This window comes from Zea mays, chromosome 5 (assembly GCF_902167145.1).
Source record: "Zea mays cultivar B73 chromosome 5, Zm-B73-REFERENCE-NAM-5.0, whole genome shotgun sequence".
NCBI classification, from domain to species: Eukaryota; Viridiplantae; Streptophyta; class Magnoliopsida; order Poales; family Poaceae; genus Zea; species Zea mays.
In genome coordinates this window covers 1755825-1778243 of record NC_050100.1, presented here as the reverse complement: position 1 = coordinate 1778243, position 22419 = coordinate 1755825, and the positions used below count along the sequence as shown (strand labels likewise).

The 22419-nt window shown below is 44.3% G+C and overlaps 1 protein-coding gene and 1 non-coding gene across 3 annotated transcripts; both read right to left on the bottom strand.

The window, feature by feature from the left end:
- Window positions 1-437: 437 nt before the first annotated feature.
- On the bottom strand, window positions 438-5890 carry LOC103625728 (uncharacterized). Of its 2 annotated transcripts, NM_001321410.1 has the most exons (3): window positions 5421-5736; window positions 2632-2777; window positions 438-685 (listed from the first exon to the last, which is right to left on the bottom strand). In NM_001321410.1, exons 1-3 carry the CDS (start codon window positions 5614-5616, stop codon window positions 671-673), a joined length of 357 nt encoding a protein of 118 aa, NP_001308339.1. In that variant the 5' UTR covers window positions 5617-5736; the 3' UTR covers window positions 438-670. The 2 variants fall into 2 exon arrangements, with proteins under 2 accessions (NP_001308339.1, XP_008644343.1); XM_008646121.3 differs by lacking the exon at window positions 438-685 and having other exon boundaries at window positions 1254-2777; window positions 5421-5890.
- A 13784-nt stretch (window positions 5891-19674) lies between these two features.
- Window positions 19675-19756, bottom strand: TRNAS-CGA (transfer RNA serine (anticodon CGA)). Its single transcript has one exon. It is a non-coding gene; the product is annotated as a tRNA-Ser (tRNA).
- Between the last annotated feature and the right edge of the window lie 2663 nt (window positions 19757-22419).

The window sequence follows — 22419 nt, the reverse complement described above, 5'->3', positions numbered from 1 at the left end:
TTGAAGTCTATATACAAGCCAAACATTCCTCGAACCCATCTTGGCAATTTATTGAAGCTGTTTATAGTGAAATTGAAAAACCAAAGCTGAAATTCTTAAAATGAAGCCCTCTTAAACAAGCCCTAAAGACTAAACGACAAGACAAATTTACTAAGCCTAATTAATCCATGATTAACAAATCATAAAGTAATTCATATGTATAATTAGTTTTGTAATTAAACTATATATATTTAATATTTGTAACTAGCATCAAGTATTGGATGTGATAGGAAAACCAAACGGTATTGGCGTGGCGCGTGCGGTTACTGGGTTTTCTTTGGTGTTTGGCCCATGGCGGTGAGTGATCCACCGGCCAAGGCTGCTGCTTGCTTTCGATGTCACAACCCTGGATTTGATGAAAAGAATGCACGAAACAATTGGGGAGAAGCATGCAGAGAACCAAATGAAATAAGTAAGCGTCGCATGGTTTGGCGATGATACAGCCCCAGAAGTATGGCGCGAACAAGTTACCAAGCAAAGGCACTTCCTCGCTAGACCACAATTGGGGAATTCAATGGGTTTGCCAGAAAACTCAATGCATGCTATGGTATGGCCACAGGCAGTGCAATATCCAGCACAAACAGCCAGTACTTCACACACACCACAACTCCACCATCCAACGGGCAAGGGTTTACTTGTCTTCTCCCTGCCAAAAAGAGGGGGAATAAAAAGATAGGAATATCTCCAAGTAATATAGGTTTCACCACTACCATTACACCAGCACCACATTCATGTTCATCAGAACCACCAGAACCACTTAGGGCATGTTCGGTTGTATCTGGGATTGGAGGGGATTAAATTCCTCCCTAGTTAAAATTGAATAGATGAGGATTTAATCCTCTTCGATCCCCTTCGATGCAGATGCAACCGAATAAGGCCTTACGGAGACGGTTATCAACGGCAGTTAAAATGAGGACAGCAATACCAAGCTATACCGATTATGGTCACAGCTAATTTGTCCCGTAGTGGTCTTGCACATGTGCGCTAGAACACAAATACACCAGATCATAACTGACCTGGGGTACAATCATCTGTAGGGTTTCTGATGCACAATGAGTTTTAAACATGCTACTAGCCTTCTAGATACGCTAAGCAAAACAAATGAAAACACAAGCAGTAGCAGAATGTACTACTATAAGAATCCACAATCACAAAAGTACTCCCATGCCCCGGTTCTTTGCTTTTGGTTATAATCATTTTTTTTTACAGTGCACACATCTTCTCGTCTTGTGTGAATTCATAAGAAAGCGCCTGTTATGACAGGAAAAGTCTACGGCAGAAGGGCTAAGCCGCAGAAGACCTTGCAGGCTGTTATGGCCAAGGCATTAGATAAGGATTATAATAAGTTTGTTACAGGGAGTCCGGTTTGTTAGAATAGATAAGTATTAGTCAGTTAGCAACAGGCCAGGATAGTTTGTTAGCAGATCCAAAGATTATATATATACCATCCTGGACCCTGTTTGAGGGCAGGCAAGTTGAATCTATAGAAAGGAGATTGCCTCCTTGCCTTGTTCGCATCCCAGTTCTTCCCGCCGTGTGACAGCATGGCGCCGACTCAATGGGCTCCCAAGCCCAGTTCCCTTCCAACCCACACATATAACCTAAGGATCAAGCAAGTCACACCAGCGTCCCAAAATACACTAGACCAGTTGAATTCAGATTTCAGAAGATCAGAGTAGTTCTTCTGAAATTGATAGCCATGCAAATTGGATTCTAGTCCAAAAGATAATTACAGCCGGCACTAGGGAGGCTATATCGGTTGAGAATTTAGACGGCCGTGTTATCTGTGAGATAATAATATATCTAATGAATGACAAAAATAAGTATAACTTGACTTTCATAGGCAGAGAAAGCGAGTAACTCTACCAAAGACGCACTGGTCAAGCAAAAAGAGGGAACTGCCTCTAGCAATTTAGTAGTAGAAGATATTAAGAACCTAATGTGGGCGATTGTGCTACCACGGCTTCACCCTCCGTGCTACCACACCGCGCAAAAAATACCCACAACCCCTTGCTCCAATCATTAGAGGGTAAACACCAGACCACACATAATTTAGTGTTTATAAATAAACAGTAATTATATTTGAATAAATATCTCAAAACATATTTATCTATACTACTCTATTAAGAACCTAATGTAGGCACCTGGTGCTACCACAACTTCACCCTCTATGTTGACACTCTGGGCCCGCCCCACGTGCCTCGACTGGTTCTCCCGTCCCTCTTTCAGTTACTGCACTGTGGACCCCAGCGCCAATGCAGCCAGCTATTGCGCCTGCTTAGCACCCGACCCCACCCACGCAGCTACCACATCGTGAAAAAAAATGCATAGCGAGCACTCGAATCCACACCTCCAACTCCGGAAATTTGGGGCTAACCACCAGACCACACGTGTCTTAGTGTTTAGAAATAAACAATAATTATATTTGAATAAATATCTTAATACCTATTTATATGATATATAAAAACCGTAGCAAAGCACGGACAACTGGCTAGTTTAGTAGAAGACTATAGCAATGCAGCAATATTGATGTTTGTAAACCAGTCACCACAGAGTTCAAACAGGATTAAGGGAGAATGATAGAGCAATTACTTCAGAGTGTGCAGAAGGAATTGTTGATACTTTGGGTGACCAATTTGGAGGACCACCACTGAACAAGTATGAGCATTCAGTGTATGCAGCCCCTATCCCCACACCAGCCCCAAGGGTAACTGATGCCCAGCGAGTAGTAGGGCTACCTGTACAAACAAATAAAAGGTCCGCATGCAAACAAATATAAATTCCATAATAAATGTATCAAGCAAGTAAAAGTTCTGCCTCTTGAAATTGATATTTTCTGTGTATGCTTATCAATGGTTCAAAAGGTTAATATGTGTAGGTCTAAGACTAATTTTGGAACTTTGGTGGAACTTGAATTGCATATTATGGCTTGATAGACAAAACCACAAAAATAGACAGCTAAAGTACACAGGAAACAAGCTCAATTCAAAATATAAGGACTTGATAAAAATAAGAGGCATTGCAGCATAAAAAAAGAAGCAGCAAATTTCACAAAAAGACAGTGAACAGCAAACAAACAGCATTTTTAAAAAAGTTAAAGAAAAAAAGCATTCCAAGTGTAAGTAGGAGGGTTGCACATTACACCATAAACAAAAGACAGAAAAGTAGTTGATAATCAGATAATTTTTTTCAGATGGTGTCGTGGTTTCGGAAACCGGGGCCACAATAGAACTTATATTCGGCAGAAGAGGCTAGCGTAAACTCACTCCGAATGGTGAATCGTGCGACTTAGGAGAGTTTATACTGGTTCAGGCAAGTGCCCTACATACAATGTAGTGTTGATCTTAGTATTGCTCTTGGAGGCATGTTACAAAGGATGCAAGTGAGAGTGAGAGTGTGAGGGAGAGGAGAACTGCTACTGAATGCTACTAGCTCTCTTGTCTTTCCTGGTTGTTGTTCAGCCGCCCCCTTTTATAGTTCAAGGGGGATGTCTTTACAAGGGGATGGGTCGTTTGAAGCGGAGTAGGGCCTGTTATCTACGAGAGTTCCCTTGACATAGGTCCTCTGACGCCGTCTTCTGATACTAACGTAAGCGCACGACCGATAAGGCAGGTCACTCCACCATGTTCTGTTCGTGGGTTACTGTAGAGACTCTGGTGCTGAGGCTCTCCGTAGTGGAACTTGGCTGGTCTCGCATCACTGTGTTGGGGGCGTTAAGGGCCATACATGATGATGCCTCGTCTTGTTGATGGAGACTCTCCGACACTCCCCAACGTGTCGTGGCGTCGGTCAAGACGGTATTTGGTGGCGACGTGCCTTATCGTGGATGGCGTGGGTCAACAGTGTCCGCCTCGTTTTCACACTAAGCGGGTACAGGTGTGTGCCTGCCATGCGCGTGACAGGGGGTCGTGGAACTAGGGTCCACAGATGTATGGGCCCCGTTGCGGGTCTTCACGTCTCCGCCTCGCCCAATTTCTTGGCGGAACTTGGTCGTTTCGTCCACCTCGTAGAGTTGCTCGGGGGAATTCGGTCGGTCCGTCTGCCTCGCAGAGTTGCTCGGCAGGACCTAGTCGGTTCGTCCGCCGAGCAAGTCGGTTCGTCTACCTCGCCCAGTTGCTCGGGGGAACTTGGTCGACTTACTCCTGTGGCTATTCGCCCAGTTGGGCCACCACTAGTAATGGGCCTACTTTGAGTACCCCGTTCCTGGGGACCCGTCAGATGGCTTTTGACAATCACCCAGAATAATACATATAATATATGATAATGCTATAGTAGTCTGGTTGATTGACAATTTTAGAGAAACAAAAGAAATATAGAATTCACTTTAAGTAGCAAACTAAGTCACCAAAAAAAGTCGCAACACAGCCCTTCCTTGTACAGCTTACAATTGTCACCCTCAGTCACGACCAAGCAGTTCACCGTTTGTCTCATTTCCATTTATATCACTTTAAGCAAAAAACACATATAATGAACACTAATGGTCCCAATTATACATATCCACGTCCTGTGCAATCGGATGCCACAATCTATATGCAGTGCAGAGCAGAGCTCTAGACAACATGCGATTCAGCAGTCAGCACTAAGACAGAAACTGCAATCTGCAGGAAGGTTGCTATACCCAACTTCGTTAGACATACTAGCAGGGCAATTAGCAGGTATGAAGCACTCTAAGCACACAAGTTTTATTACCAACCATAGGAACCTAACAAGCAACACAGACAGACACAGGTAGGTACCCTCCCTGAAACCAACACTGAGGTAACGAAGCAAACATTCCAACATCCTCCGTCCACGAAATTGAGTCTAAATTTTCGTGCAGCCTCTGTATCCAATGCTCCCTCCGTACCACCCAATAAAGGGCCTGTTTGGATACAAGAACTAATTGTTAGCTAGCTAAAGCATCCAAACAGGAGGGCTAATAGGTGTTACCTAAGCCTTCTACAAGTTGCTAGCCAACTCTAGCTAGTTTCTAGCTAGTTTGTGCTCATTTTTAGCCCTAACTAGTCCAAACAGCGCCAATACTAACCTAAGAAAGCTTCACTTGCACGCATAGAGCAAATCACCACCCTTGACGCAAATGACTATACGAAACGCTCCATGTTAATCATGGAGACAGCACGAGATAGGAGCTCTGTCATCTACGACACCCTAAAGCAATCATTATCAGGCACAATGTGCAACGTGACTGCATCGGTTGGCCCTACATCCGCATCGGCATTGGGCATCGGGGCAGGCTGGTCAAGATGGGGGCTAAGACGAGCCTCCCCGCTAGCCCTAGAACAGCGGGCGCACCGGGCAAAGCAACCCAGCGCCAGGACACCGGGCAAGGAAGTCCCCAACCATTTCTCACGAGACAAAGCGCAACGGGGGAGCATCCTTACGGAAGAGGAGGAGGCCCGCTAAGGCGCCGGCGAGGGAGGAGTAGGCAACTCGACGGATGGAGAGGTCGAGGCACGCGTCCCACTTGGCGTCCAGGTTGTACCGCGGCGGGATCCCCGACTTAGGAGGCGGGGACAAAGTCGCCATCGCTGGCGCTGGCGGCGGCGTGGCTGCGGCGGTGTCGGTCGCCTCCGCCATGGCGAGGGTTTCGCTCGCGAGTCGCGACACGAGGAGAAAGGCTGATGCGATTCGGGGAGGCGCAAAGGAGGGGAGGAGGGGCGGACCGGTGGAGACAGCGGAGCGGAGGCGGAGTGCGTGTGGGGATGCTTGAAGCTTGATGCGAACTAGTGCGTGCCGCGCGCCTGCGCGCGATAAAAAAAAATCTGTTTGTGATATCTTAAATTGTATATAAATATTATATATGAGTTAATATATGATACATGTTATGTATGTGGAAGTAAAAAAATGATTGGAAAGTAGTTGGTAATCAGAAGCATGTGTACAAGAATTTGAGTGAATTGATCATACAATATGTGGGTGTTTAGGATGACTCTAAGTTTAAACTCTAGTGTGTAAGTGTAGTTTATAATATCAATTTAAATATTTTTAGAAATATTTTTTTATCTAAATAATAAATAAAATAACTTATCTAAATATTTTTTAAAAGATTTATAGCTTCAACTCCACGATTTTCTAGAGGGTAAGTGCTTACCATAGTAATAAAGATGTTGTAGCTTTGGGGGGAAATGGAAGTACCTTAGCGGGTGATTCTAATGTACTGGACCAAATTTTAGGATTATTAGATATTAGATTGTTCGTACCATGCGATGACATTTGGTGTAATAGTTAAAGTATAGTTTAATATAGTTATTTTCACAACAGTAAAGCATACCTGGTGTGAAGTTTCATCATCCTTTTTTTATTTGCTTTTGCAATTGAATTATGGTAAATGATTTTGTAACAAAAAATGACTGTTATTAAATAGGAATCACTTCCCGAAGTAGGTGACAGTGAGACGAAAAGAAAGTTAAGAGAAATATCTTTACCTAGTGTGGCCTCCGTCTGAAAATACCAAAGATTTTTTTAGGAAGAACACACGTTCTTTATTATTGATTTAAAGTAAAATTACAATCACTTCTAGCTGCTTTCATAAGCCAATTAGGAAAGCAATTTAGCCAAAATAAAACAGGAGCCAACTCTATAGCCTTACTTACACAAAGGTGAGCTACCTCATTTCCCTCTCTATTAACGAAAGATACATCAAATGATCTGAAAACCACACTCCTCTCTCTGATTTCTTGCCATAAACCTACGATAGCACTCCTTCTTCCCTCCTCTGACCGGAGAAGAGCCATCAAAATACCAAAGATTTGGCAACCTACATAATAAATAATAAATCAGTGGAGCTTAGGAAGGAAGGGAGTAGAGATCTACATATTAAAGGAAATCTAAGTACTTCATTGTTTTGTGACACAATTCTGACATGGGAACATCCAAGTGCAGGGATTTTTTTTGGTATTGTCTGATGATGAGTGTTCCAGCAACGGGTGAAAGGAGTATGTTGTTGGAGTAGACGATGTTATTTCTTTGTAGTTAAGAGATTCTGTAGGCCAGTTTTTAAAAAGACTAAAAAATAACTACATGTACTTTGCAAAACTGAGAAACCTCGCACTGAGCATAACTTATGAATAGACTTTGTAAAATTAATATTAATAGCGCACAGAAAAATATTACATAAACGTAAATGGTGTCGATGGAAGAGATAATGGTTGGAACTTACGTAGAGATGAGCAGAACAGTCCTACCAGCAATTGTGAAATTTAGAGGCACATCCGCATAGAAAGCCTTAATGTAAAGACAAAGAATAAGTAAATAAGTACCCATATATTTGATTACATTCTTAATATGCTATTAACAATTGAACTGCACACACATTTTTTTATTATAACTGAACAGGTCCACAGTAAAGTTATCTTGTAGGTCAGTTCTGAAGCCACTAACAACTAACTGCATGTTATGTAAAACAACTTATTTGGCAAGAAGGGAAAAGTATGAAACATCGTGAAACAGTGTTCATAATTATTTCAAAACTACGGTTCCAAATGAAACAAAAAAATGTTTTCGGTGTTTGTCACATCTAAAGCAGGATTATCCATCCAGTAAGGTAAGAAGGAATACGCCAACACAATAGCCAGTAAATGGAATGCAAACGATGTTGTTGCAGCAAGCAGAAAAAATAAAATGGAAGTTACAGTAGCAGATGAATAGAAGAGACAAATTCCCAAGCGATAAACTAGTGTGAGCCACAGTTCTCTAATACAAAAAAATCTATCCATCAACGCCATTAAAATAAACATGTAGTAAAAGGGAATGGAAGGAAGCGGATTCATCCCGATTGAGAAATTGAAATTAAAAAATGTTCTTTGAATCCGCTTTTCGTTTAGTGATAGACTTACATCCTGTTTGGTTAATGGAATGATGCCGTGCAGAATTATCCGATCCAGAAACCGAACCTCCTCAAGCTGTTTGGTTTGTGTCATGGATTCACTTTGTTTGTCACTATGTAGTACTAGATAGTGGTACTGCAACGAGACGATTTCATTCCACAGAAAATGGCAGACCGACCCATTCTGATTGAACCCATGTCGCATGAACCAAATCCGCAAATCAAACACACTGTTAAAGTTTGCCTTGAAAGATGTATAAATTGTATGCGTATGTGACTGTCAAAATCTATGTTTTGGGTAAAGAATTACTCTATTAATCAATTTGGTATAAATACTTCTGGAATTTGTTATCTGGAAGTATCGTTGCTGGGTTTGTAGTGCAGAGCAATTTGGTATGAACAATCCTACGTTACTTGTCAAGATTCAAATAATCAAGCAGAGATGGTTAGAAAAAAGAAAAAACGGCAATAGACAGTAAACGGAATACTAACGATGTCATCGCAGCAACAAGTGGAAGAAGGTAACATTGACTGTCGCCCGCTGCCCGCCCATGGTTGCCTCGCGAAAAAAAGAGAAGTTGGGTACTGCGTCTGCTCGAATCCATGTAAGTCCAAAACAAATGACACCAGCCGGGTAAACAGGAGTCATTGTGTGCGACTATCAGAGAGGAAAAAACTGAAATTTACAGCATATCTCACAAAAGCATTAATCAATACCTCACGAATACAAGTGATACACACTATACACAGATACATATAGTCAAAAAGTCACAACTCAGTACCTTACGAATCCAAACTACCCGATTGAAAATACATTGATAATCATCAAAAACCATAAAACGATATCACACATCAAACTATAGTGTAGAACTAGTCATATAACATGACCCATCATAATATAAGTAATAATATATAAGATATTTTAATACAAGGTAGGAGGTTACAATCAATACAAACAACACAAATTATTAGGCAACATATAAGGTATTGTAATATAGTAATAAAATCATCATGTATTTAAATAAAGTGTTAGCAAGTCTAGCAGCATATTTCTATATAATCAAAATGTGTATAATGACATGATGCTTGCATTATTTTTTTTAGTCCTACTATTATGGCCTCATTTATTTACCCTCTAGATTACATAATCCAGCTTAAATAAGTTAAGAGGCAAACAAACAACACAAATTATTGGGCTGGATTATAGAACCTAAATACCTAGATTATAAAAATCCATACGCAGGTCATTAGGTGTTTATTTTAGATTATATTTTGGCCTTCTAACAACTACCCTTGAAACTTGGTGAATATTTACTCACCAACTAATGTGAGTAAACAAAAATGTGAAACATGAAAAAGCATGTGGTTGAACACTATCAATAACCCATCCAAATAATATGGGTAAACAAACACCTCTGCTAGGATATATAATCTAGATTATATAATTAAGCTAGATTACATAATCCTAGAAGGGGTCAACATAATTGGTGTCCTTCTAATCATTTTGAAGTCGTTATGCGAAATATGAATATATGTATCAATACGAATAATTGGTAAAAAAACTATAAATATGAGTCATAAAAGTTTCAAACAACTCTAAACTACATGGCACTAAATATATCTTGATTTTAGGGGAAAAAGTAGTTTCATATTTTTTGAAGTTAAGATGAAGTTATTATGAATTTATAAAGATTAGTTTATATTCGATATTATTCTGAAAATATCGAAATCGTTATGAATGGTAAAATACAAAATAATTACAGTGATTTTTGGAAACAAGACTCAAGTTGTTTTTGTTTTTTCTACCAAATTTGTTTTCATATTTTTGATAACATTTTGGTAAAAATGTTGAAAATAATTTCCGGTATTCAAAAATTACTGTTTCGTTTTTTCATCTTGACTCTCCATATACATTGTGGTGATTTGGAGGTGCTAGATGTGCGTACATATGTTCATTAGATAGATCAACGACAGTGCAAAGTAATGTTTTGTTTTACTTGAAAGTCGTCTAGAGGGGGGTGAATAGGGCGAAACTGAAATTTACAAATATAAACACAACTACAAGCCGGGTTAGCGTTAGTAATAAAGAAACGAGTCCGCGAGAGAGGGCGCAAAACAAATCCCAAGCGAATAAGCAAGTGAGACACGGAGATTTGTTTTACCGAGGTTCGGTTCTTGCAAACCTACTCCCCGTTGAGGAGGCCACAAAGGCCGGGTCTCTTTCAACCCTTCCCTCTCTCAAACGATCCACGGATCGAGTGAGCTTTCTCTTCTCAATCACTTGGAACACAAAGTTCCCACAAGGACCACCACAAGTTTGGTGTCTCTTGCCTCAATTACAAGTGAGTTTGATCGCAATGAAAGAATCAAGAATGAAGAAAGCAATCCAAACGCAAGAGCTCAAAAGAACACAAGCAAATCACTCTCTCTAGTCACTATGGTGTTGTGTGGAATTTGGAGAGGATTTGATCTCTTTGGTGTGTCTAGAATTGAATGCTAGAGCTCTTGTAGTAGTTGGGAAGTGGAAAAACTTGGATGCAATGAATGGTGGGGTGGTTGGGGTATTTATAGCCCCAACCACCAAAAGTGGCCGTTGGGAGGCTGGCTGTTCGATGGCGCACCGGACAGTCCGGTGCACACCGGACATGTCCGGTGCCCCGCCACGTCATCACTGCCGTTGGATTCTGACCGTTGGAGCTTCTGACTTGTGGGCCCGCCTGGATGTCCGGTGCACACCGGACATGCACTGTTCCTTTTCCGGTGCGCCAGTATGGGCGCGCCTGACTTCTGCGCGCGCTGCGCGCGCAATTAATGCGCCGCAGGTAGCCGTTGGCGCGGAGATAGCCGTTGCTCCGGAGTTGCACCGGACAGTCCGGTGCACACCGGACATGTCCGGTGCACACCGGACATGTCCGGTGAATTATAGCGGACTAGCCGTTGGAGATTCCCGAAGCTGGCGAGTTCCTGAGGCCACTCCTCCTTGGCGCACCGGACACTGTCCGGTGTACACCGGACAGTCCGGTGAATTATAGCGTGAGTGCCTCTGGAAATTCCCGAAGGTGGCGAGTTCGAGTTGGAGTCCTCTGGTGCACCGGACACTGTCCGGTGGTGCACCGGACACTGTCCGGTGTACACCGGACAGTCCGGTGATCCCAGACCAGAGGGCCTTCGGTTCCCACTTTGCTCCTTTGTTGAATCCAAAACTTGGTCTTTTTATTGGCTGAGTGTGAACCTTTGACACTTGTATAATCTATACACTTGGGCAAACTAGTTAGTCCAATTATTTGTGTTGGGCAATTCAACCACCAAAATTAATTAGGGACTAGGTGTAAGCCTAATTCCCTTTCAATCTCCCCCTTTTTGGTGATTGATGCCAACACAAACCAAAGCAAATATAGAAGTGCATAATTGAACTAGTTTGCATAATGTAAGTGCAAAGGTTGCTTGGAATTGAGCCAATATAACTACTTACAAGACATGCATGGAATGTTTCTTACTTATTTAACATTTTGGACCACGCTTGCACCACATGTTTTGTTTTTGCAAAACTCTTTTGTAAATTCTTTTCAAAGTTCTTTTGCAAATAGTCAAAGGTAAATGAATAAGAGTTTGCAAAGCATTTTCAAGATTTGAAATTTTCTCCCCCTGTTTCAAATGCTTTTCCTTTGACTAAACAAAACTCCCCCTAAATGAAATCCTCCTCTTAGTGTTCAAGAGGGTTTTGATATGTCCTTTTTGAAATACTACTTTCTCCCCCTTTTGAACATAATAGGAGAACCAATTGATAAATATTCAACACTAAGTTTTTTTGAAATTGGTGGTGGTGCGGTCCTTTTGCTTTGGGCTCATTTCTCCCCCTTTTTGGCATGAATCGCCAAAAACGGAATCATTAGAGCCCTCGAAGTGCTTTTCTTCCCCTTTGGTCATAAATAAATGAGTTAAGATTATACCAAAGACGAAGTCCGGTCCTTTTGCTTTGGGCTCTTACTCTCTCCCCCAAAGACAAGGTCCTTTTCTTTGATGCTCATGCTTGGAGTGACGGCGAAGTATGAGTTACGTAGTGGAAGCCTTTGGCTTCGCCGAAGACTCCAATTCCCTTTCAATGTACCTATGACTTGGTTTGAAATAGACTTGAAAACACATTAGTCATAGCATATGAAAGAGACATGATCAAAGGTATATAAAATGAGCTATATGTGCAATCTAGCAAAAGAAATTGCGCGAATCAAGAATATTGAGCTCATGCCTAAGTTTGTTAAAGGATTGTTCATCAAGAGGCTTGGTAAAGATATCGGCTAATTGTTCTTTAGTATTAATGTAAGAAATCTCGATATCTCCCTTTTGTTGGTGATCCCTTAAAAAGTGATACCGAATGGCTATGTGCTTAGTGCGGCTATGCTCGACGGGATTGTCGGCCATTTTGATTGCACTCTCATTATCACATAGCAAAGGGACTTTGGTTAATTTGTAACCGTAGTCCCGCAGGGTTTGCCTCATCCAAAGCAATTGCGCGCAACAATGACCTGCGGCAATGTACTCGGCCTCGGCGGTGGAAAGAGCGACCGAATTTTGCTTCTTTGAAGCCCAAGACACCAAGGATCTTCCCAAGAACTGGCAAGTCCCCGATGTGCTCTTCCTATTGATTTTGCACCCCGCCCAATCGGCATCCGAATATCCAATCAAATCAAATGTGGATCCCCTAGGATACCAAAGCCCAAACTTAGGAGTATAAGCTAAATATCTCAAGATTCGTTTCACGACCGTAAGGTGAGCTTCCTTAGGGTCGGCTTGGAATCTTGCACACATGCATACGGAAAGCATAATATCCGGTCGAGATGCACATAAATAGAGTAAAGAACCTATCATCGACCGGTATACCTTTTGATCCACGGACTTACCTCCCGTGTCGAGGTCGAGATGCCCATTAGTTCCCATGGGTGTTTTGATGGGTTTGGCATCCTTCATCCCAAACTTGCTTAGAATATCTTGAGTGTACTTTGTTTGGCTTAGGAAGGTGCCCTCTTGGAGTTGTTTGACTTGGAATCCTAGAAAATACTTCAACTCCCCCATCATTGACATCTCGAATTTCTGTGTCATGATCCTACTAAATTCCTCACAAGTAGATTCGTTAGTAGACCCAAATATGATATCATCAACATAAATTTGGCATACAAATAAATCATTTTCAAGTGTTTTAGTGAATAGAGTAGGATCGGCTTTACCGACTTTGAAGCCATTTGCAATAAGGAAATCTCTAAGGCATTCATACCATGCTCTTGGGGCTTGTTTGAGCCCATAAAGCGCCTTAGAGAGCTTATAGACATGGTTAGGATACTCACTGTCTTCAAAGCCGGGAGGTTGCTCAACATAGACCTCTTCCTTGATTGGTCCATTGAGGAAGGCACTTTTCACGTCCATTTGATAAAGCTTAAAGCCATGGTAAGTAGCATAGGCTAATAATATGCGAATTGACTCAAGCCTAGCTACGGGTGCATAGGTTTCACCGAAATCCAAACCTTCGACTTGGGAGTATCCCTTGGCCACAAGTCGAGCTTTGTTCCTTGTCACCACACCATGCTCATCTTGCTTGTTGCGGAAGACCCATTTGGTCCCTACAACATTTTGGTTAGGACGTGGAACTAAATGCCATACCTCATTCCTAGTGAAGTTGTTGAGCTCCTCTTGCATCGCCACCACCCAATCCGAATCTTGGAGTGCTTCCTCTACCCTGTGTGGCTCAATAGAGGAAACAAACGAGTAATGTTCACAAAAATGTGCAACACGAGATCGAGTAGTTACCCCCTTATGAATGTCGCCGAGGATGGTGTCGACGGGGTGATCTCGTTGGATTGCTTGGTGGACTCTTGGGTGTGGCGGTCTTTGTTCTTCATCCTCCTTGTCTTGATCATTTGCATCTCCCCCTTGATCCATGCCGTCATCTTGAGGTGGCTCATTTGATTGATCTTCTTCTTCATCAACTTGAGCCTCTTCCTCATTTTGATTCGGTGGAGATGCTTGCGTGGAGGAGGATGGTTGATCTTGTGCATTTGGAGGCTCTTCGGATTCCTTAGGACACACATCCCCAATGGACATGTTCCTTAGCGCGATGCATGGAGCCTCTTCATCACCTATCTCATCAAGATCAACTTGCTCTACTTGAGAGCCGTTAGTCTCATCAAACACAACGTCACATGAGACTTCAACTAGTCCAGTGGACTTGTTAAAGACCCTATATGCCCTTGTGTTTGAGTCATATCCTAGTAAAAAGCCTTCTACAGTCTTAGGAGCAAATTTAGATTTTCTACCTCTTTTAACAAGAATAAAGCATTTGCTACCAAAGACTCTAAAATATGAAATGTTGGGCTTTTTACCGGTTAGGAGTTCATACGATGTCTTCTTGAGGATTCGGTGTAGATATAACCGGTTGATGGCGTAGCAAGCGGTGTTGACCGCCTCGGCCCAAAACCGATCCGAAGTCTTGTACTCATCAAGCATGGTCCTTGCCATGTCCAATAGAGTTCTATTCTTCCTCTCCACTACACCATTTTGTTGTGGCGTGTAGGGAGAAGAAAACTCATGTTTGATGCCCTCCTCCTCAAGGAAGCCTTCAATTTGAGAGTTCTTGAACTCCGTCCCGTTGTCGCTTCTTATTTTCTTGATCCTTAAGCCGAACTCATTTTGAGCCCGTCTCAAGAATCCCTTTAAGGTCTCTTGGGTTAGAGATTTTTCCTGTAAAAAGAATACCCAAGTGAAGCGAGAATAATCATCCACAATCACAAGACAATACTTACTCCCGCCGATGCTTATGTAAGCGATCGGGCCGAATAGATCCATGTGGAGTAGCTCAAGCGGCCTGTCGGTTGTCATGATGTTCTTGTGTGGATGATGGGTGCCAACTTGCTTCCCTGCTTGGCATGCGCTACAAATCCTGTCTTTCTCAAAATGAACATTTGTTAATCCTAAAATGTGTTCTCCCTTTAGAAGCTTATGAAGATTCTTCATCCCAACATGAGCTAGTCGGCGGTGCCAGAGCCAACCCATGTTAGACTTAGCAATTAGGCAAGTGTCGAGTTCAGCTCTATCAAAATCTACCAAGTATAGCTGACCCTCTAACACTCCCTTAAATGTTATTGAATCATCACTTCTTCTAAAGACAGTGACACCTACATTAGTGAATAGACAGTTGTAGCCCATTTGACATAATTGAGATACGGAAAGCAAATTGTAATCTAAAGAATCAACAAGAAAAACATTGGAAATGGAATGGTCAGGAGATATAGCAATTTTACCCAAACCTTTGACCAAGCCTTGATTTCCATCCCCGAATGTGATCGCTCTTTGGGGATCTTTGTTTTTCTCGTAGGAGGAGAACATTTTCTTCTCCCCTGTCATGTGGTTTGTGCACCCGCTGTCGAGTATCCAACTTGAGCCCCCGGATGCATAGACCTACAAAACAAGTTTAGTTCTTGACTTTAGGTACCCAAATGGTTTTGGGTCCTTTGGCATTAGACACAAGAACTTTGGGTACCCAAACACAAGTCTTCGACCCCTTGTGCTTGCCCCGATATATTTGGCAACTACTTTGCCGGATTTGTTAGTCAATACATAAGATGCATCAAAAGTCTTGAATGAAATGTTATGTTCATTTGATGCATTAGAATTTTTCTTCTTAGGCAACTTAGCACGAGTTGGTTGCCTAGAGCTAGATGTCTCACTCTTATACATAAAAGCATGGTTAGAACCAGAGTGAGACTTCCTAGAATGAATTTTCCTAATTTTGTCCTCGGGATAACCGGCAGGGTATAAAATGTAACCCTCGTTATCCTGAGGCATGAGAGCCTTGCCCTTAACAAAATTGGACAATCTTTTAGGAGGGGCACTAAGTTTGACATTATCTCCCCTTTGGAAGCCAATGCCATCCTTGATGCCCGGGCGTCTCCCGTTATAAAGCATGCTACGAGCAAATTTAAATTTCTCATTTTCTAAGTTGTGCTCGGCAATTTTAGCATCTAGTTTTGCTATATGATCATTTTGTTGTTTAATTAAAGACATGTGATCATGAATAGCATTAACATCAATATCTCTACATCTAGTACAAATAGATACATGCTCAACAATAGATGTAGAGGGTTTGCAAGAATTAAGTTCAACAATCTTAGCATGAAGAATATCATTTTTATCTCTAAGATCGGAAATTGTAACTTTGCAAACATCAAAATCTTTAGCCTTAGCAATTAAATTTTCATTTTCTATTCTAAGGCTAGCAAGAGAAATGTTCAATTCTTCAATCCTAGCAAGCAAATCATCATTATTGTCTCTAGGGTTGGGAATTGAAACATTGCAAACATGAGAATCAACCTTAGCTAACAAATTAGCATTTTCATTTCTAAGGTTGTCTATTGTTTCATGGCAAGTGCTTAGCTCACTAGATAATTTTTGACATTTTTCAATTTCTAGAGCGTAAGCATTTTTAACCTTAACATGCTTCTTATTTTCTTTAATAAGGAAGTCCTCTTGGGTGTCCAAGAGATCATCCTTTTCATGGATGGCACTAATCAATTCATTAAGCTTTTCCTTTTGTTGCATGTTGAGGTTGGCAAAAAGAGTACGTAAATTATCCTCCTCATCACTAGCATTATCATCACTAGAAGACTCATATTTAGTGGAGGAGTTAGATTTAACCTTCTTCCGTTTGCCGTCCTTTGCCATGAGGCACTTGTGGCCGACGTTGGGGAAGAGAAGTCCCTTGGTGACGGCGATGTTGGCGGCGTCCTCATCGTCGGAGGAGTCGCTTGAGCTTTCGTCGGAATCCCATTCCCGACAAACATGGGCATCGCCGCCCTTCTTCTTGTAGTACCTTTTCTTCTCCTTTCTTCTCCCCTTCTTGTCGTCGCCTCGGTCACTGTCACTTGATATAGGACATTTAGCAATAAAATGACCGGGCTTACCACATTTGTAGCAAACCTTCTTGGAGCGGGACTTGTAGTCTTTCCCCCTCCTTTGCTTGAGGATTTGGCGGAAGCTCTTGATGGCGAGCGCCATTTCCTCATTGTCGAGCTTGGAGGCGTCTATTGGTTGTCGACTTGGTGTAGCCTCCTCCTTCTTGTCCTCCGTCGCCTTGAATGCGACGGGTTGAGCCTCGGATGTAGATGGATCATCAAGCTCGTTGATCTTCCTCGAGCCTTCGATCATGCACTCAAAACTTACAAAATGCCCGATTACTTCCTCGGGGGTCATTTTAGTATATCTAGGATTACCACGAATTAATTGAACTTGAGTAGGGTTAAGGAAAATAAGAGATCTTAGAATAACCTTAACCATTTCATGGTCATCCCATTTTACGCTCCCGAGGTTTGCGCACTTGGTTCACCAAGGTCTTGAGCCGGTTGTACATGTGTTGTGGCTCCTCCCCTTTGCGAAGCCGGAATCGACCGAGCTCCCCCTCGATCGTTTCCCGCTTGGTGATCTTGGTGAGCTCGTCTCCCTCGTGCGCGGTTTTGAGCACATCCCAAACCTCCTTGGCGCTCTTCAACCCTTGCACTTTATTATACTCCTCTCTACTTAAAGAGGCGAGGAGTATCGTTGTTGCTTGAGAGTTGAAGTGCTCGATTTGGGCCACCTCATCCTCATCGTAGTCTTTATCCCCTACGGATGGTACCTGTGCACCAAACTCAACAACATCCCATATACTTTTGTGGAGTGAGGTTAGATGAAATCGCATTAAATCACTCCACCTAGCATAGTCTTCACCATCAAAAGTTGGTGGTTTGCCTAATGGGACGGAAAGTAAAGGTGCATGTTTAGAAATGCGAGGGTAATGTAGGGGGATCTTACTAAACTTCTTACGCTCTTGGCGTTTAGAAGTTACAGAGGGCGCATCGGAGTCGGAGGTCGATGTTGATGAAGTGTCGGTCTCGTAGTAGACCACTTTCCTCATCCTCTTTTGCTTGTCTCCGCTTCGATGCGGCTTGTGGGAAGAAGACTTTTCCTTCTTCTCTTTGTGGTGAGAAGAAGATTTCTTCTCCTTCCCTTTGTTGGAGGAGATCTTCTTCTTCTCCCTCCTTTTGGTGCGGGACTCTTCCGATGAAGTGCTCCCTTGGCTTGTAGTGGGCTTTTCGCCGGTCTCCATCTCTTTCTTGGCGTGATCTCCCGACATCACTTCGAGCGGTTAGGCTCTAATGAAGCACCGGGCTCTGATACCAATTGAAAGTCGCCTAGAGGGGGGGTGAATAGGGCGAAACTGAAATTTACAAATATAAACACAACTACAAACCGAGTTAGTGTTAGTAATAAAGAAACGAGTCCGCGAGAGAGGGCGCAAAACAAATCCCAAGCGAATAAGCAAGTGAGACACGGAGATTTGTTTTACCGAGGTTCGGTTCTTGCAAACCTACTCCCCGTTGAGGAGGCCACAAAGGCCGGGTCTCTTTCAACCCTTCCCTCTCTCAAACGATCCACGGATCGAGTGAGCTTTCTCTTCTCAATCACTTGGAACACAAAGTTCCCACAAGGACCACCACAAGTTTGGTGTCTCTTGCCTCAATTACAAGTGAGTTTGATCGCAATGAAAGAATCAAGAATGAAGAAAGCAATCCAAGCGCAAGAGCTCAAAAGAACACAAGCAAATCACTCTCTCTAGTCACTATGGTGTTGTGTGGAATTTGGAGAGGATTTGATCTCTTTGGTGTGTCTAGAATTGAATGCTAGAGCTCTTGTAGTAGTTGGGAAGTGGAAAACTTGGATGCAATGAATGGTGGGGTGGTTGAGGTATTTATAGCCCCAACCACCAAAAGTGGCCGTTGGGAGGCTGGCTGTTCGATGGCGCACCGGACAGTCCGGTGCACACCGGACATGTCCGGTGCCCCCGCCACGTCATCACTGCCGTTGGATTCTGACCGTTGGAGCTTCTGACTTGTGGGCCCGCCTGGATGTCCGGTGCACACCAGACATGCACTGTTCCTTGTCCGGTGCGCCAGTATGGGCGCGCCTGACTTATGCGCGCGCTGCGCGCGCAATTAATGCGCCGCAGGTAGCCGTTGGCGCGGAGATAGCCGTTGCTTCGGAGTTGCACCGGACAGTCCGGTGCACACCGGACATGTCCGGTGAATTATAGCGGACTAGCCGTTGGAGATTCCCGAAGCTGGCGAGTTCCTGAGACCACTCCTCCTTGGCGTACACCGGACAGTCCGGTGAATTATAGCGTGAGTGTCTCTGGAAATTCCCGAAGGTGGCGAGTTCGAGTTGGAGTCCTCTGGTGCACCGGACACTGTCCGGTGGTGCACCGGACAGTCCGGTGTACACCGGACAGTCCGGTGATCCCAGACCAGAGGGCCTTCGGTTCCCACTTTGCTCCTTTGTTGAATCCAAAACTTGGTCTTTTTATTGGCTGAGTGTGAACCTTTGACACCTGTATAATCTATACACTTGGGCAAACTAGTTAGTCCAATTATTTGTGTTGAGCAATTTAACCACCAAAATTAATTAGGGACTAGGTGTAAGCCTAATTTCCTTTTATTACTGTTTGCAGAATGAAGTTTAAATATGTAGCGAGATATGAAATATGTTAGAGATGGTCTGAGCGTCTGTATAAAGTCTCTTCCGTATTCTGTTTCATGTAGATTTTATTGTTACGGTCTTTGTTGTTTTCCCTTACTTTTCTTGTGAGAGAACCTAAACGACCTCTGAATGGAAGGACATTGCGAGGTTCATGCAAGAGCACATAAGGATAACTATTGTCTATTTCTATCTGAATAGCAAAAGATGACATCCAACCTGCACTGGCGACAAAACAAAGCAAAATGAAAAAAAAACGTCGACAGCAGGATTCGAACCTGCGCAGGCAAAGCCCAACAGATTTCGAGTCTGTCTCCTTAACCACTCGGACATATCGACTTTGTGTTTTAAAGAGCTATCAATATTATATATATAATAAATAGAGTTTAGATGGATGGTTCTGAACCATCCGAACAAGACAGTAATTCTGATTGGAGTCATGTGCTGTCTTCTATTAGGACAAGCAATGGAATGCATTGCATGATTGCATCAGTGCAAGTCGCAACGACTGCTGTAAGAAGAGGTAGATGATCACCTACAATTTAAAAGAGAAGAGAATGCGGTGCAGGTCCTTGAAGAAGGCTGCTGCGCGCTGCATCTTGGTTGCAGATGTGTGCACCCCACTCGGCGTGTAGCTGCACATTCTCATCTTCGTGCTCCGGTGGCTCGACGACGGCGACTGTAGTTGGCTGCTGCATTCCCAGCTCCGGCTCTGGCTCCTGCACATTCTCGTCTTCGTGCTCCGGCGGCTCGGCGACGGCGACTGTAGTTGGCTGCTGCATTTCCGGCTCCGGCTCCTGCACATTCTCGTCTTCGTGCTCCGGCGGCTCGGCGACGACGACTCTAGTTGGCTGCTGCATTCCCGGCTCCGGCTCCGGCTCGGGCTCGTCTCGCAACATCTCCGCCAGGATGTCCTTGTACTCGTCGGCGTTGACCTCTTCGAAATTCTTGAAGTCGAAGCCGCCGCCGTGCCCGTGCTCCTCTGACTCCGCCGCGTATGGGCCTGCTGCCTGCTGCACATCTTCTTGCTGCTGGACGATCAAGCTGGCTGGCGGTGCCTCCGGGTGGTTCGGCTCGTCTCGCAACATCTCCATGATGTCCATGCAGTCCTTGGCGCTGAACTCTTGGAAATCCAAGTCGAGGCCGCCGCCGTGCCCGTGCTGATGATCTGACTCCTGCACGTCTTCTCCTGGCGGATAGCTTTCCTGCTGCTGGGACAACTTGGCTGGCGGCGCCTCGGGGTGATCACCGCCGCCGCCGTGCCCGTGCTGATGATCCGACACCTGCACGTCCTCTGGCTGCTGGATCAACTTGGCTGGCGACGACGTCTCGGGTTGATCGCCGCCATCGCGGGCCTGCTTCATCTTCTTGGCCGTCGTCGGTGGCTTGGACGAGGAGGCGTTCTCGTTCTGCCCGGAAGAGGAGGACGGCAACGACGACTTCGCTTTCACATACACCTTGCAGAGCACGTAGTTGCTGGCAGTGACGGCCAAGTCATCGTCGTACTCTACCAGGTGCCATCCCATTCTGTCGAACGATCCATCCACCGTCTTGCGGCCGTAGGTTAATTTGCAAAACGTGCCGCCACCGGATCCCTGGACGATCTTGCGGTCTATCTCCGGGTGCCAGCACGCGCCGCCGCCGCCCGTGATCGTGCGCTTCCTGTAAACCTGGAGCTTGCCCTGCGTGTCCGTGTACTTCTTGGCACAGTAGAAGTACCAGACGCTGCAGTAGCCCGGCACAGGCTCCAGGTCCGCGACGAGGATCCCCGGCACTACGTCGCAGACTTCGTCGACATGGTGGACGAAGTCCACGTGCTCTCCGATGCGGACGCGACGCAGGAGCATTTGGAAGAAGCATTGTCCGTGGGGGAGACGATCGTCCATGTCACTGAGATGTAGCTTGCTGCCGATCAAGGGATCGACGATTAGCTACGTAGATGGCTGCGGAGTCGTGCGTGAAGGTGAAGAGTGCAACAGAGCTCGGACCGGAGGCCGGAGGGGAGCTTCCGCTTAATTATTTACTAGTTATATGCCCGTGCGTTGCAAAGGAGACATATAATATATAAGTCCCCGTTGCAACGCATGTACACTCAACTAGTCCTACTTATACGTACGGTACCTCCAGGTCCAGGACACCGCACGCTGGGCCCACGCGGCTGCGAGACGCTCTTGGTGGGGCCGGGCAAGAGGCGACGGCGCATGCAATGGAAAAGGAGGTCCTGGTGGAGCCGAGATGGATCCGGACGCGGGCGGTCGGATGGATCCGCGGCGGTGATGATCGCGTCCGGTTGGTGGCGGCCGGCGCTTTACCGGACACCGCCTCGGGGCCAGGCACATGACGCGACACATGCTCGGATTCGGGCACGGCCAGCGGGGCGCGCGTGGTGAGAGTGAGACCGTGAGAGTGACCGTGTGCTCTGCATTCCATTTTTCCTTCTTCCAGGAGCCAGGCCACGGGCCTCACTGTGCTTGATTGATTTGTTGGACGGGGAAGAATATGCCAGCCCCCAGCCTGTACTGTCCGCGTGACCGAGACTGTTGTCGCTGCAGCGCCCGGTACGACAGGTCCACGATCCGGCGGCGGCCCGTGCCGAGCTGCCCGAGACTGCCGTCTGCCGTGCTCGTTTCTGCTGTGTCTTGCGGGCACTGCAAACACAGCCGATCAGGATTCACGGGGACCGGTGGGTAACAAACTGACGGGAGAGATAGTCAATTCATTACTTATACTCCAGCAGTAATTTACTACCTATCTCCCAATTTATACTTTTTTGTCAAGTTTAACTGGCTCGTTTTATTTAATTTTTTCCGGAAAATGGAAAATTCAAAACTATATTCAAAGTATGTTATAGAGTAGAAGATACCATAGTAAAAATTAACAACGATTATAATTTTTTAAATAAGATAAACCGATTAAACTTGAGTTAAAAAATCACATGAATTATAATTTGAAACATAGGGAATATTTTTGTATATTTAATTGGATCTATAGAAGAAAACACG

Excerpts from the sequence above, each read along its gene's own strand:
- LOC103625728 (XM_008646121.3), bottom strand. The coding sequence starts at position 5,616 with ATGGCGGAGGCGACCGACACCGCCGCAGCCACGCCGCCGCCAGCGCCA. Across the intron at positions 2,778-5,420 it reads AGCGGGCCTCCTCCTCTTCC|GTAGCCCTACTACTCGCTGG; the intron begins GTAAGGATGCTC and ends TTGTTTGTACAG.